Below are 15,870 nucleotides of genomic sequence, written 5' to 3' on the forward strand. Positions count from 1 at the left end.
TCCAACATGACACATTTATGGACAAATCCCACTTTCCTATGATTATACAGGACATTAACGGGAGCCCCCTGTGAGGACCCAGGGCAGTATTTGTTTTTTTAATATAGTGTGTTGGGATGCAGCCAAAGGGGGAGCACAATACATCTGCAAACGATGCAACTCTGATGCAAGCTGCTGGCACTCTCCTAATGCAAAGGATGGTGGGATGCATCAGCACTGGCATCCTGGAAAGAGAGGGGATGTTTCAGATGGGTGGATGCACTGAAACATTTCTGCTGTGTCATGTATCAATGTGTAAACTTCCATTTCAATAAAGAACCTGAGCAGCAACTTTTTGAGGGGCCCAAAGCGATACTGGAGTACATTTGTCCCGTACTTAAGCATTTGAATATGAATTGACAGGATTTGTGGGTTTTGACAAACTGCCTTGTAATCATAATCAAATGATCGAAAAATAGGCGTAGGATGGCTCAGCCTGATTATTACAATTAAAATTCAAAATGTGTCTGTGCATCTATGCATGCATCTTGTGGCTTTTATAAGGTACCGGAACAATAATTCTGCTCAGGTAGAAAAGAAACATTTCAACATGCTTTACAATCAAACGACTTGGCAGCACCTTTATTTCACTAAAAGTAGTGTTACTTTTAATGCTGTGCATTTAGCAATCTCTTTGCAATCACAAGTCTAGAAAGAGGATATAATCCTGAATGCTTACTACAGCAGCACATGAAAAGATCTTTAATTTACCTGCTCAGAATAATAACAGACCCAGATTTGCTATTGTTTGCTGGAGAAAAAAACCCATCCACAATCCCCTGGAATTGGTTACTCTGAATGAAAGCGCTAGTGCTTATCAGCTGTGTAACATGGATTTCTTTAAACTGCTGCCTCAATTATTCCTAAAACTATAGCTGACATTAATAAGTCTCTTTTTGCTACCGTAAGAAGACCTGTGCGTAAGCTCGAAACCTTATCTCTCTCACCAACAGAAGTGGGTCCAATCAAAGATATTACCTCACCCACCTTCTTTCTTTTTGCTAGTAAGTAGTATTCATTTGTAAGAGTACTAGAGTTTCCATAGCCTCCCCTGCTGCAAAGGATGTAAAATTAATTTAAATGATTTCTTATCTATTTCCATGTCTCACGTTTAGTCCAAACTACCTGTAAGTGCATTTTTTCTGCAGTGTGCTTTCTCTTGGAAAGCAGTATAATGTATTGACTGACCCTACTGCTGTCCGATTTCAGGGGTTTACATCTCTCAGCGTAAGAATGAATGTTTCCCTGATGTGTAGTTCCAAACAAGAGCTGCCCGCCAGTTATTGGCATAGGAGGGCCAGATAGCTCTGTCCCAAGGGACAACAGTAGGAGGTGGCCTCGGGCATGGAAACCCTGTGAGGTTCTTTCCCCAAATTGTTCCATTGTCAGGATGAGGTTTGCACACTCCACACATCATAGAACAAGCTAAGGATTTGGCCCTAACACCTCTCGGAGTGATCATTAGATGCACGAGGCCATTTGAGGGTCTGTGCCTCTTTATGTGGCTCTCTCCACACCCCTACAGCATGCTGGAAGTGTGGGTCCATTAGATCCATGCAGCCAGGGATTCCCCTAAGGTGACCAGATGTCCCGATTTTATAGGGACAGTCCCGATTTTTGGGGCTCTCTCTTATATAGGCACTTATTACCTTCCACCCCCTGTTCCAATTTTTCACACTTGCTTTCTGGTAGCCCTAGATTCCCCATTAAGGGGTAGTTTCCTAGTCTCGTGGGGGCTCTGTGCAAAATTAATGCCACTTACTGCTGCATTGACTTTCAGGGGTGTGTGTGGGAAGTTATGTCTATGGAGGAGACAATATGTGTCTCCACAGCCCTTACCTTTCCCCATGCACTGGGACAGAGCTGCAGAGACAAAATACTCTTTCTAACATTCAGCTACAGGGGGAATCCCATGGAGAACTTGAAAGCTCAGTGTGACACAGAGATGTGAAGTATTCTGTGGATTCTTATTATGTTCGTATTGTATGTACTGAATCTAAACAGTTTAGCACAAAATACGGCAGAGGAGAATCTTCTAGAGGCAAATCAAGCCCCCACGTACGCTTCTGTAGAGGTACCCCCTGAGAATAGGGGAATTTCTAATTGGGGAAGCTGAGGGTTGGCTTTGGTCAGACGTTTCACCACATCATGAATCCTGCAGCGGGGGTCTATCAGAGCTATAGAGACTCCTTCAGGTACTGGGTTGAGGTAGTCCTGGTTGATATCTGAGGATTCCCACTTGTGAAGCTAGCGCTGAAATCAGTGGGAGCCTTTCAAATGGGCTATTTAGGCTGGGTGTTAAGTTCCTGGATTTGTCCAACAGTGCTTAATGTAGGACCTTTATTACTTCTGGATCCCACATTAATTAATTAATGCCTTTTAAGGACAAGTATGAGATACAAGATGCAGGCTGTTCTTACAGTAACTTGAGTCTGGCTAATTAAACTAAGGATTTGCAGAGAATGGCTCTGCAATTCACTAACATGCTATAAGAAAGGTATATTGATTTAGAAAATCTATAATGCAAAAACACACAGTTTAAGCATTTTATTCTCCAGCAAAGCCTGATTCAAAGTTAATCAAATATTTTAATTGGATTTATCTGAATCACATAAATAGAGGTGGATAAAGGATTATGCTTGGACTTTCCTTTGAATGTCTAAAATTGTATCATGATGAGATAAAGAACTTTATCTTAACTCGCAGTTTTATCTCTGAATTTGGTTGCTTCAGTTGCTTTAAACTGCTCAGATATTTTAGCACTGTTTTATGATTCTACTTTTGGAAATCACACAAGGTTTCCCTTGAAACCTTGAAATGTAAATTGGAAAATCCAAAAAACAAAGGACCATACACTTTCAAGTCTTGCTGACAAGCATGGGAATACAGCGGTTAACATTTCAAGTGAGCAAAACAAACTACATTAACTTAACATTATCCACCAGATTTTCAGCCTAAGTCTTATCTCTAAATTTTGCCCACAGTATTTGCATCCATAATTGATTGCAGCAATTGTGGACATATTTTGTGCATGAAAATTCGCATTACTCACTCAAGTGCTTGACTGGAGTACCCACATTCCTATGTGTGTATACAAATTGACTGCATATCTTGGTTTGTAAGCACGGTCAATTAATTGTATATGTAAAAATGGACACTCAAAATGTGAGGGGAGATTTAACTTTTTGCGGTTATGCAATTTATTTGCCAAGTGAAGTTACTGCTATAAATAATAGCATGTTAAAAGTGTGCATACAACAATGCTGAAAATAAATCATGATCTCAACATGTAAACATCATAAATGACTCTATAGGTGATTTTATGTGCAGAAGTGTGACACACACAATAAATAGCTATTTTTGTAATGAAAACCCAAAATGGAGGGTTATGTTTTCATCTGATGCAGGCATGTAACGATTATGTGCATGGAAAGTGAGAGGAAGGATTCTCTTGTGATTAAGACTTGGGACTGGGACTCTTAAGAAACCTGGGGTCAATTCTCAGCTCTGTCAGAGATTTTCTGAATGACCTTAGGCAAGTCACGTAGACCCAATTCAGGAAAACACTTAAGCACATGGCATATCACGCAACATCACTTAATAGTAAAGTCAATGGGAATTAAGCACATGCTTTTAACTCTGCATCTGCATAGAGAGGAGCCCTATAGGGTGTGTGGATTATTAAACTCTTAAGAATGAGACTTTGAAAATTCAAATGTTGCATTTTATGAGGTTACTAGAGCTTGGCAAATACTGAAGAAAGCATTCAGGATCATACTGCAAATAACACCCACAGGTTCACTATTCACAACTCCTTTTATTGGCTATCCTCAATGTGCAATTTTATTATTTACAAGAATGTTTATGGAGGTTAATACTCTCCCTGGTTCAGAGGGCCAGAACAAGGGCTATGCACCAGTTAGGTCACAATTAAACCCTGTTCTGAGGATATAAATGGGACTTACACTCTGCATAGGCCCTATGGTAGCCTCTGAACACAGCTGAATTTCACCTGGAAGAAGTGTCCTTCATACATATTTGGTCAAGCGTCACACTGCCTTGTTATTGATACCAATGTAAGTATGTGTCCATGAGAATGTTTGGGACCGAGATGATTTATTCAGTTTCCCTCCCATATATAAAAGTTTCAGCCATCCAATCAGGGAGCAGAAACAATAGCATGTAACCTATAGTGGTGATCAATCACATAGCAACCAATAGCCAAGCATAAATAATAAATGTGCTAAGTGATAGTTGTTTTGAACAATCTGCAAGTGACTGATGAAAATGCTTTACATAAAACACTTGTTGAATAATTTGCATTAACAAATAAATACACACAACTCAAACTCATTGGATTATTTGTGAATGGCAAAAGGGACAATGTGGGTGAGGTCATGTCCTTTACTGGACCATCTTCTCTTGGCAGAAGATACAAACTTTCTGGGGAAGGAAGCAGAGACCTGAAGAAGAGCTCTGTATAGCTTGCAAGGTTGTACCTTCCACCAACAGAAGTTGGTCCTATAACAGATATTACCTCAATCACCTTGTGCCTTTCATATCCTGGATCAGCTCGGCTATAACAACACTGAAAAAGGGGACTCAGTTCAATACAGTAAATTGTTTGCTGTCAGTAGAGTTTGACCTGCTCCAACAGCTCCCCGACAAACCATATTTGTTTTGATTTAAAGGTATATAAAAAGAGACCTCATATTACAATTAAACAATAGGTGTCTCCCTTGTGACATAAGAAGAGGGCAATGTAATGCATAAAACTACCTGGTGAAATGAAAAATGTCCTCCACAGTTTCTTGTCACGAGTAACATCCCTAATTTCTCTGGTCATATTAACCAATCTGCCTGCAACAGGTGGAACACGACGAAAATCTAGGATCCTGGAAGTGAAATAAAGGGGCAGTTTACTTTTAAGATTCTTTAAACAACAACACCTCTGATAATTCCTGCCTCTAAAAACATAATTGTGATGCAAACTAAAGAGGTACATTATACCCAGAAGGCACCATTTAAATTTTTCTGTGGCCTTCATATTTCAAAGAGCCTCATCAAGTTTAAATCAGATCATCCATGGTGCATAGTATACATGCTCAAGATGTACTGTTAAAGATACTTTGTTATGAGTCTCGATTTAGCCTTAATGTATAAAGCATAAGAATGGCCATACTGGGTCAGACCAAAGGTCCATCTAGCCCAGTATTCTGTCTTCTGACAGTGGCCAGTGCCAGGTGCTTCAGAGGGAATGACAGAACTGGTAATCATCAAGTGAACCAAGCAGAATCACTAGACGATTAAAAATATGGGCATGCAATGTTTCATGAAAAAATTAAGCAATGTAAAATCCTAGAAATCTAAGATACAAGAGACCGGGTTTGCTAGTCCAGTCCAGCTCCCTACCAATGCAGGATTGTTCCCTAAAGGATGTTATCCATTGCTTTTTCACTCCTGTTTTGAGTGACTCAAGACACAGGGTTCCAATGTCTTCCATTGGTAACCTATTACCCTCATTCCAGGATATCCAGAGAGGCCCAAAAGTCCCCGACCCTAACCCTTGTCTGGGTAGCCCTAAGGGCCCCAAACCTAACCCTAAGCCAAGGAAGCCTATAGGCCCCAGCCCTAATGCTACGCAGACTCCAACTCTTACATCAGGCTGGGTATTCCTAAGGGCCCCAAACCTAATCCTAAATAGAGAGTGCTAGGGGCATCAATCCTAACCCAAGAAAGGAAAGCACTATGGGCCTCAACTCTAACCTGGAAAGACCTACAGGCCTTAACTCTAAACTGTGGAGCTCTACAGTCCCCATGTTTTATACTAGGCTGGGGATCCCTAAAAGAAGAGTCGTACGGGCACTAACCCTAACCCTAGGTTAACTAGTCTTATGGTAAGTCTACACTGCAGCTTGGTGCAAGCTTCCTGACCTGGTAGACAGACCTGTGCTAGCAGGGCTTTTGCTAGTGCATTAAAAATAGTTACATGGACATCGCAACACTGGTGGAGGTTCAGGCTAGCCACCCAAGTTCAACTCCAAGGTGTAGGGTGGGCTTGAGCTTGGATGGCCAGCTCAAGCCTCCACCGGGATGCAACATCCCCACTGACTACATGCATCCGACAAAGTGGGTATTCACCCACGAAAGCTCATGCTCCAATACGTCTGTTAGTCTAATAGGTGTCACAGGACTCTTTGCTGCTTTTACAGATCTAGAATAACACAGCTACCTCTCTGATACTTAACATCTCCACTGCTACTTTTGGTTTGTTAGTGTGAACATCACTAATGCAAATTTGTCTACTGGGCTGGGAGCCTTGCTTCCAGGTGCAGTGTAGACATATGCCTCGGGGCCCCAAACCTAAACTTAGACTAGGGTGCCCTATGGATCTCAACCCTATCCTTAGGGCAGGGAGTTCTGAGGATCCCAACCATAATTCTAGACTGGGAATACCTGGGGACCCAATGCAAACCCTAGGTTGAGAAGTGAAATGAGACTTAACTCTTACACTAGGTCAGGGAGCTGTATCAGCCCCAATCCTACCCTAGGCTGGGTAGCCCACCAGATCCAAGGTCTCGGAGCCCTGTGAGTCCCAATCCTGTATCTAGTTGGAAAAGCGTTACTGCCCCCAACCCTAACCTTATGCCTGGAAGCCTTATCGCCCTCAATCTGTCCCTAATCCCTACCATCCACTACCATAATCTTAGCTCAGAAAGCTCTATATATTGCAACCCTAACCCTAGGATAGATAGCTCTACCAGCCCCAAACCCAACGCTCTACCAACCCTGACTCAAACCCCAGGCCAGGAAGCCCTACATGCCCTGACCCTGATCCTTGGGTCGGCAGTCCTATGGCTCCTAATCCTAGTCATAACTCTAGAATCCCTACTGGCACAAACCCAACCCTGTATGTGGAAATTTTATGGGCTCCAACCTTTATCTGAGGCCTGGAAGTCCAAGAGGTTCCAACCCCAAACCTTGGTCTGGAAACCCAACTGGCTCCAATCATTACCCTAATCTAAGATGTCCGATGGGCTCCAACCCCGACTCTAGCCCAGAACAGTCCCCCAGTCTCAATCCTAGTGTAAACTATGGTATCCAAAAGGTCTCAAACCATCATCCTAGCTCCGATTGTCACTTATACCTGAACTTTAACTCTATCCTGGTGTGTCTCATGGGATCCAACTGAAACCCTTTCCCAGGATTCTCTACAGGTTGCTACCCTAACTCTCTTATGCACTGGTTCAAGAGACTTTCACCCTACTCCTAAGCAAGAACATTTTATGGCGACCAACTCTGGCCCTAACCCAGGATGTGCAAGAAACTGCAACCCTAATCCTAATCCAGAAAATGCCATGGTCTCTAACTGTAATCCTAGATTACCAGTAAAACCCACCCATAATCTCTGCTCTGGAGGCTAATAAACCCCAACCCTATGAAATCACCATCTCTTCTCCCCTCTCTGTTCATCATTTATTTTACTCTTCTCTGAGTGCTCTCCTGTTTATCAATATCTATCTCATATTCATGTGCCTAGAACTAAGTGAAGTAGGACAGGTTCAGTCATACCAATGCCAAGCATCACCCATGCCATGAGACCCTCTCCATATGCAACTCAAGATCACATTGTCATGTGTAGCATTAGAAGTTTCTCTTTAATATTGCCTCTAATTCATTTTGACCATTACTTTTTTCAGGTATCTTCCTCCCAAAGTAAACCTTTGTTTCTAATTATTGTTCCCCAGTTTCATTCTGTTCCATTCATTTCTTCATGTAGATTGCTCGCCCTTTTTAGGTTATTTTCTATTTTTAAAGTAACTAAATTTTTGCCAGGCAGGAGGGTTTGGAATAAAATGCATATCACATTTATTTTTTCTTTTAAATATTATTTTGTTTTACTTACCTGTCCAAATGAAATGCTGCTATTTCAGCATTATGCCTTTCATAGTCTGAGAAATAAAAGAAGTCAGGTGGGGTTTCCTGTTCTCTGGTTTGTCTGCAAAGAAAAACAGACATGACAAATAAGGGTTAGTATTTATAATGAGCAATGCTCAAAAAATCACGCCCTTTATTCGAGAGTTCAGTATTGGTTGCTTAATCGAAAGCCCTTAAAAATACTTCATGTGCAAATTATTCACCATACATTAATTTGATCTTTCTTACTTCTGTAACAAAATTCTGAATTCCAAGCCTATCCTCCCGCATGAAGACTGCTGTCATAAGTGCTGTTCCACTCAAGATGCTCACTCTATTTAACAAGATCTGTTTTATTACTCAAACATTTCATTAGTGATAGCAATGAAGAGAATGTCATTTCATTAAATTATCATTAACTGTAATTATAAAATTTCCAAAAGTAATAAAATTTCGCTTTCATCTTTGGCAGTTGTGAAGCTGCTATCTAAAATAAGACTCTTCTTTTGTATTACTTGGACTCAGCAATGACATGTTTTCTTCATTTCAGAAGAAATGGAACCATTCCAGTTTGACTGCAATGACATATGTCACATTTCAAAGAACATTAATAAGACTGTGCTCCAGAAAAGTGTCAAGAATTTGTTGTTCCTACATTTTCAGCACAAATAAAAACTGTTTTTTTAAATCCAAAGATAAAGCTCAAACATCAAACTCTGCTAAAAATGGAAAGATCATTACATGTAACATAGGGGCAATCTTTGGGCCCTGTGAAGCCAATGGGAATTTTGCATTAACTTCAGTGGGTCCAGGAATTGGCCAAGGGATGAAATTCACCCTGTGCAGTTGACCAGCACAAGACCTATGCCTCAGTTAAGTTCCACTTATACCCTATTTGGAGGACTTAAATGTGATTTAAGTGTTGCATAGATCTTCTGTAGGCCATCTGCTTGGGGTGAATTTCATCCCAAGAAAACTGCCCTATTTATAGGCATTGTTTTTCCTTCTACAGTGTTTGTACAGTACAAAGAAGTCCATGCCTTAAATGAAGCATAACTGCAGACACGTAGAGACCATCAACATATTTATTTTTATGTCTCGTATAGTTCAAATTGTGGCTATTTGTGGGCCATAAGCATGCCTACGGCGGGTACAATACCAGCACTGCAATCATAATTTTCACACATGTGGTCCCCTGCTCAGCAGAAGTGCTGCAGCGTGGCAATCAAATAAGCAATCACCGCTCTCCATTTGCTCCTGTTGTTGCAAAAAGGCAGTAAAGGATAGAAGCTAGAAGTGAGACCAGGACAAAATAAAACTAACGTTTTCCAGATAGGAACAAGGAAAAAGGTGAAATAGCCACAGGGACGAATAAAGTTGAGTTGGCTTATGCAACAGTATATAATAAAGACAAAACAGCTAGGTTAGCTGCAGTTTCATTGTACTGTTTCGTATCAAGTATATGTTGTAACCTCAGTACTGGAGAAATGAGTTTTGACTGTAAATTTTGGGAAAAGGAAATTAATATATTTCTATTGGGCAGAAAAGGATTTTGATTGTTTATTTTTTTCTGATTTTATTAAATTTTGGTAACTAATGGAAAGAGAAAAAGACACATCTCCAGTATTTTGCAAAGCTTATACCAGACACTCAATGCAGCTGATAAGCTTTAGAAAATATTAATAATTAGCTAATCAGTACCATCTGCTTTTTATCTTCTAGAGAGATTAAACATATAATGGTTGTTACTTTAAAAAGAAAAATTCTCGACTGAGAAAACAAGTCCCAAATAAAGGGTAGATCTTAATCCTGAAAGTGCAACTATCCACAGAAAACCATCATCGTTTCTTACTGCTGCATATCTGACATATGGGGTAATCAACTCATTACAAAGCTGCAGGAATAGTATATTCTCACAAATTTCACTTTTCTATTAGCTCCTTGAAGCTCCAGGCAAAGGTAATGGATATTATTAATTGTAGAATCAGTATTTTTTTTCCTGGAGGCTTAAGCTTGTTCATATGGGTTTCTGTTCTGTCGTTATACATTTTCAAATGGCAATGCACCATCCTAAAAGCCATGATCTTGGATATGTAGAGGAGCAAGACCAATGGTGGGCAACCTGCGGCCCGTCAGGGTAATCCACTGGCGGGCTGCGAGACAGTTTGTTTCCATTGACCATCTGCAGGCACAGATACCCGCAGCTCCCAGTGGCCGCAGTTCACTGTTCCTGGCCAATGGGAACTGTGGGAAGCAGTGGCCCATGGGACGCAGGTTGCCCACCACTGAGCAAGACACTTATGGAAATGCCCAAACGATGGACAGGACACTGAACTCATGGCTAAGTCTGGACACAAGAGTTACCCATACCTTTTAAATCTTGACTTGATGGCAAAAATAAACTACAGACACTAATTATTTAAAGTCCTGTTGACAGTCTAGCTCACCTACAGAAAAACATCTGATCAGCAGAAGTGACCAGCATGCATATTCTGTTCCTGTATTTTCACAGAAATAAACATTGGGTACTTCTTGAATTGGGCCCTGATTCAATATAAATCAGAAGGAAGATTTTTCAAGTCCCAGAATTTCTGCAAACCTATGCAGAGCCAAGTTGGGGCAGGCATAGAAGAGCCCACTCAGGGGCCTAAGAATGAAACTCCTCTCCCAAACAACCTCAGCAGGGTCTTCAAATGACCTCAGTGTCCTTCCTAGCATCAGAGCGCCCCACAAGATCCTAGTGTTCTCTAGTGACCTACTAGCACTTTATTCACCTTAGCTTGAAGCAATTAGAAAACCTGAGCATCCTTTGGGGCCTGATCCCAACCTAGAACCCACCTGGCTTCCCAAAGCCTTCATCTGGTGACCTATTGTAATGTCCCATGGTAGGAACTGACTACTGATACTTAAGAAGGAAATGACTACAATTCATATTGTAAACGTCCTCTTGGGCTGACTTTGATATCCCTCAATTTTATTTAAATGCCTGCTTACAGCTAATTGCAGTACACACTAGCAACTGAAAGGTTTGTTGACAACTCCTCAGCCACCAATGAGCTGGATGTCACTCTATGTCTCCAGAGAAAGGTGCAAGAAAGTGTGATGTGCGTGACACTAGGTATGCTACAGAATTTAAAAGACCGCCTGCACCTGGCACCGTTTTTTGACCATGCTTTCTGAAGAACAAAATGGTCAGTCCCCAGGGACTGTGTTTATCTGTGTTACAAAGGCACGAAACATCAACAGGCGCCCACAATTTAAATATTCTCCTTATTCAAGTTTGCATTATTTATATTTGAATTTATTTTACCAACAATTCAAAACCCAAACCAGTGTGACTATTATCTGGGGTGTGCAGTCAAATTGCTTGGCAGTGTGGTTAGATAAGAATTCTCTGGGCCAAATTCTATTTGGATTTATACAAGTGTAGAGTCAAAGGAACAAATTCAGCTCTCAATTACACTGATGAGACCCCATCTAGCCCTATGGATTTACTCTGGCTTTAGATAATTGTAAATGAGATCTTAATTTGTCGCCCAATCTCTAAGTAAAATGTTGGGAAAGGAGTCCTGATTTTTGAATCTGTTCCAGGTCAATTACAATATTACATGAAACCACACTTGACTTAAACCCTCTTGTAGCATGTTTTAAAGCAGAATTTCATTTTAAAAGAAATGGAAAAAAACGGTTATTGTTTTTGGTTTATTAAGTGATGGTTATTGAACAAAGACTAGCTCATACAATGACAAAAGCAATTAGATATTTGAGCAAACAAACCAAGAAGGTAAGATCTCTGCAGATAATAAATTAAGGATAATGGCAGGAGCAGCTCTGTGCCAGCAATAAAATCGCACACCATCCACTATTTCAGGATCTACTTGTTGCAGAAGGTGGGAGAGAATTTTTGGCTGGTCCTCCTATTTTGCAAACAGTTGGAATCCAGTACTGCTCACTTTGGGGGAAGATTTGATAGATTTCTATAATGACCGAATGGGAAGTTCTGGAGGAGAGACAGCTGGAGTTCTGCTCATTCTGCGTACAGCTAAAATTTGTTCAATGGCACTAGACCAAATGAATTACAACCCTAGTAGACGACAGATCAGAACTAGCAACATTTGCAGAGGAGAAACAAGAACTATCATGGAAAACCAAAGCCACTGAAAATCCTGAACACAACTGGGAGAAAAAGAAGAACAAAGCAAAAAGTGGAATTTTAAATTAATGGGAACACATATGGTTTTACATAAGACGAGCTTTATCCATGAACTGACCTAGCAATTCATGCTAAAGAAGGGAATAACTAAAACCATTCAAATTAACGAACGCATCACGGAGAGCTGACTCTATTGCTATTATTATTGTTACCACAGGATTTGTTGTTCAAGAACATTTTGACATTTGACATGACAATTTATGTGTGAAAATATTTGCACATCCCCTCAAATTTCAAAAATGTTAGCATACTCCTGTTTTGGTTCATAATTTTATACCTTAACTGCAATGTTCGTTGTTTCCTGTTTATTATTGGCAATTCATAAAACTCATCCACACATTAAGATTATAAAGCAGTCTCTGGCTCATTGGTGTTTTTCAGAGAAAGCTTCTATAGAAACTAAGTCTTAGGCTAGTAATCTAAGGGTAGCTTCCAAAACCTCTCTCCAATGCCTGGCTGTTACCAGTAGTACTAAAATGCAGCATGCCTGTGGGTTCCTCCTCACCACTCACTAGAATTACATCTAGCTGTCATACTTCTTCAGCACAGACTGTGGTATGTTTTAAATCAGATGCAGGGCAGTCAAAAAGCAAGTTAGATATTACTGATATATATATAAGGGCATACACAGTTTGCTGACAATTCAGAGACATTCCAGAAGCATCTTTGTATCCAAACAACTGTATTTTAACTAATCAAACGAATCAAAGGACTTGTCATTGGTTTATTATTATGGATTCAGAGGCCATTTCTTTGTAAGGAGGTCATGCTTCCTACATGTTTTTTAAAGAAACACCCAACAGGAATCAGCAGAATAAACTAAAAGGATTACAGAGGACCTGTGGATTACAACAGCATACATCCACAAGGTATCGGTATGGCTGAGTGGCTGGGTACAGCGAATGGGTGTCTATCTCCTTTTGAATGTCATACTCTGGTTTCAGATGAGAATCTGAGCTCTTAAGGGCAGGGACTATATCTAGCTGTTGCACACCATCTAGCGCGATGGGCCCCTTGTCTTGACTGGACATTACCACAATACACATAACAACAATAAGTATTTTGGCAGCAGAGAATGGGATTGTTTGGGGAGGAGGGGTGTTAATTCTACAGCAGCAGGACCAGTAAGAGACTTAACAGGCCAATGAACGTGGATAAGAAAGTAGTCTGGGCTTTCTAACAGATAATTGGAGATTATCAGGATGTACCCACAGGTATCACTTATTATTGTTCTTTTTTTGAAAAGCAATGTTCCTTTGATATGTCTATTCCCATTCTTGGTGAAATATTTAAGATGCTCAGATCTTGTTCCCTCTTAGTTGAAGACACTTTGGCATAACATAAATACAATAAATAAATACAATGATCAAATACAATTAATATAGTACTAAAATATGCCACTTAGTACTAGCTTGCTGTTTTACTAACCATTTTTTATGAACTTATTCTTCTGACTAGCTGACGAAACAGAATGGAAGTCCGGTGCTGGCTTGCCTTTTTTTCTTTTTCATTTCTTTGTTTCTTGCTTATTCTATTTCTTGTTGTTATGTCAAATTGGATTGTGCAGCACTGGAATCTAAAGTGCCCAGAGATAATCTAAAGCTTATTATTCTAAGTGAAGGAGGCAGCCAATAGAAAAAAGGATGTCTCTGAGGCAGCTGCAGTCCTTAGTAGGGCACTTAAATTTTGCATGCAGAGTCATATCACTAGGGAAAGCTTTCTATCAGCATTTGGCATCAGCTAGAGCAGGTGGAAAAAAATGCCACTTAATTTTATAATACATTTTAGGGGCTTAGTATGTCTTTAGGAAGATAAATGATGTTGCTAATGCATTGACATCTACAGTAGCAAAGATATCTGGCGCCTATTTCCAGCTCCTTATGGAATCTTGGCAGCTGATAGCTTTGGCTTTATCAAAGCATTCTGTTACAAAGAGCACTCCTAGGGACTATCCGAGCTGTTTACAAGAACAGAATATGGTCCCGAAAATGAGCGGCCAATCCCAGAATGCAAAGACATGCAATTTAATGTGCTACAGAAAGAATGTTTGGCCCACTCAACTGCTCTCATCCAAATGACAATATGGATTTTTGCAAGTTATTTGCACTTCTCTCATCTCACTACAGTTTTATTATTAGAAAAATGGAAGAATATTTACCATGGCAGAAAGGCAGAAATTCACACAGGGTTGCAATGGTATAGGAATAAATAAACTGCTAAAAGAATAAATTCCAAGACCATGCTACTGCATGTGGGCCTCTTTATTTCCTTTTTACAGTATGCAGAAAAAGAAAGCTTGATAACAGCACATGCCCAAAGACCAGCTAACTTAACATGAATAGCAGAATTGCAGTTAGATGAATGGTGTCCAGCTAAGGAGAGAGAGAACATTGTATGTAGAAATCCTATTGTTATATAAAGAACAGGAGTACTTGTGGCACCTTAGAGACTAACAAATTTATTTGAGCGTAAGCCTTCATGGGCTACAGCCCACTTCTTTGGATGCATAGAATGGAACATATATTGAACATAATGGAATATATCCATTCTATGCATCCGAAGAAGTGGGCTGTAGCCCACAAAGGCTTATGCTCAAAGAAATTTGTTAGTCTCTAAGGTGCCACAAGTACTCCTGTTCTTTTTGCGGATACAGACTAACACGGCTGCTACTCTGAAACCTATTGTTATATACAGAAGAAAAATAAACAAACCATGAATTGTCCACTGTACCATCTAAAATGCAATTGCCGAGGTTATTTTTCCTTTTCCACTGGTTTGCCCAATGTCTTCCTTCTTGAATGCACATGCTGACTCCACTCTTCTAACATGTTAAGTTCAAGCATTTCCTCATTTTCAAAGGTCTCCATGACTTTTCCCCTTAGTACATCTCTATCTTCATGTCTGTCTGCCCTATTCGCCCTCCCATGTTGCTCTCCTTATTTCACCAATGCTCCCTTCTTGATTCTCTTTCACGGACTTCGTGCCATCTTTCATACTGCCTTGTACTCAAGGCAGAACATCTCAACAGATACTTGCCAAACTTTCAAAAGAACCTGTTCTCTGAAGTGTTCTATCTAGGGCCCATGTGGTTCTCTGCTTGTGTTCTGTGCTTCATAATCTTTGAACTTGATCTTTCAAGGTGCTGAATACCATCAGTTTCTATTGCCACAGTGCTCAACACCTTGCAGGCTGCAAACATTTCAGACTAGGGGCTCCACTGATTCTTTAGCAATAGTTCTGCTATTGTGCAGAGCTGTGCATACTGGCTGGCCTGTATACATATTAATCCATAGGGTTTTTTTGTTTGGTTCATTAGAACAACATTACAAAAATATTAGAAATGGGACAAAGCCAGGACCATTTATTTTAACACTTCCTTCTCTCCAAACTTTAGTGGTTTGGATAATATGGAAACCAGATGCAAACAGACCCTGATTTGAGTATGCAAAACCAAAACTCATCCCAGGAGGTTTTGCAATACCCGTATCTCCTCAGGCCAATGGTAATAAAATGTTATTCAAATCCTACCCAAAAGGGGTGAAGAAAGAGAAAAAATACAAATATCATGCTGCATAGAGCACAAGTTACTAACCTTGATTGCAGAACCCTATAAAATATAACTGCATGTGCAGTCAGTTTCAATGTCAGAAAAGCCATGTAAAGTTATTTAAGGATCTCCAATAAAACATCTGAAAAAAATT

At 40.2% G+C, this 15,870-nt stretch overlaps 1 protein-coding gene across 1 annotated transcript in view; it reads right to left on the reverse strand.

The window, feature by feature from the left end:
- FAM20C (FAM20C golgi associated secretory pathway kinase) overlaps positions 1-15,870 on the reverse strand; it is an 83,515-nt gene that overhangs the window by 12,075 nt on the left and 55,570 nt on the right. The window contains exons 4-5 of the mRNA XM_032771007.2: positions 7,946-8,038; positions 4,819-4,934 (exon numbers count right to left, since the gene is read on the reverse strand). Of these exons, the coding sequence (XP_032626898.1) occupies positions 4,819-4,934; positions 7,946-8,038 (209 nt within the window). The remainder of the gene's footprint in view (positions 1-4,818; positions 4,935-7,945; positions 8,039-15,870) is intronic.

This window comes from Chelonoidis abingdonii, chromosome 9 (assembly GCF_003597395.2).
Source record: "Chelonoidis abingdonii isolate Lonesome George chromosome 9, CheloAbing_2.0, whole genome shotgun sequence".
Taxonomy (NCBI): Eukaryota; Metazoa; Chordata; order Testudines; family Testudinidae; genus Chelonoidis; species Chelonoidis abingdonii.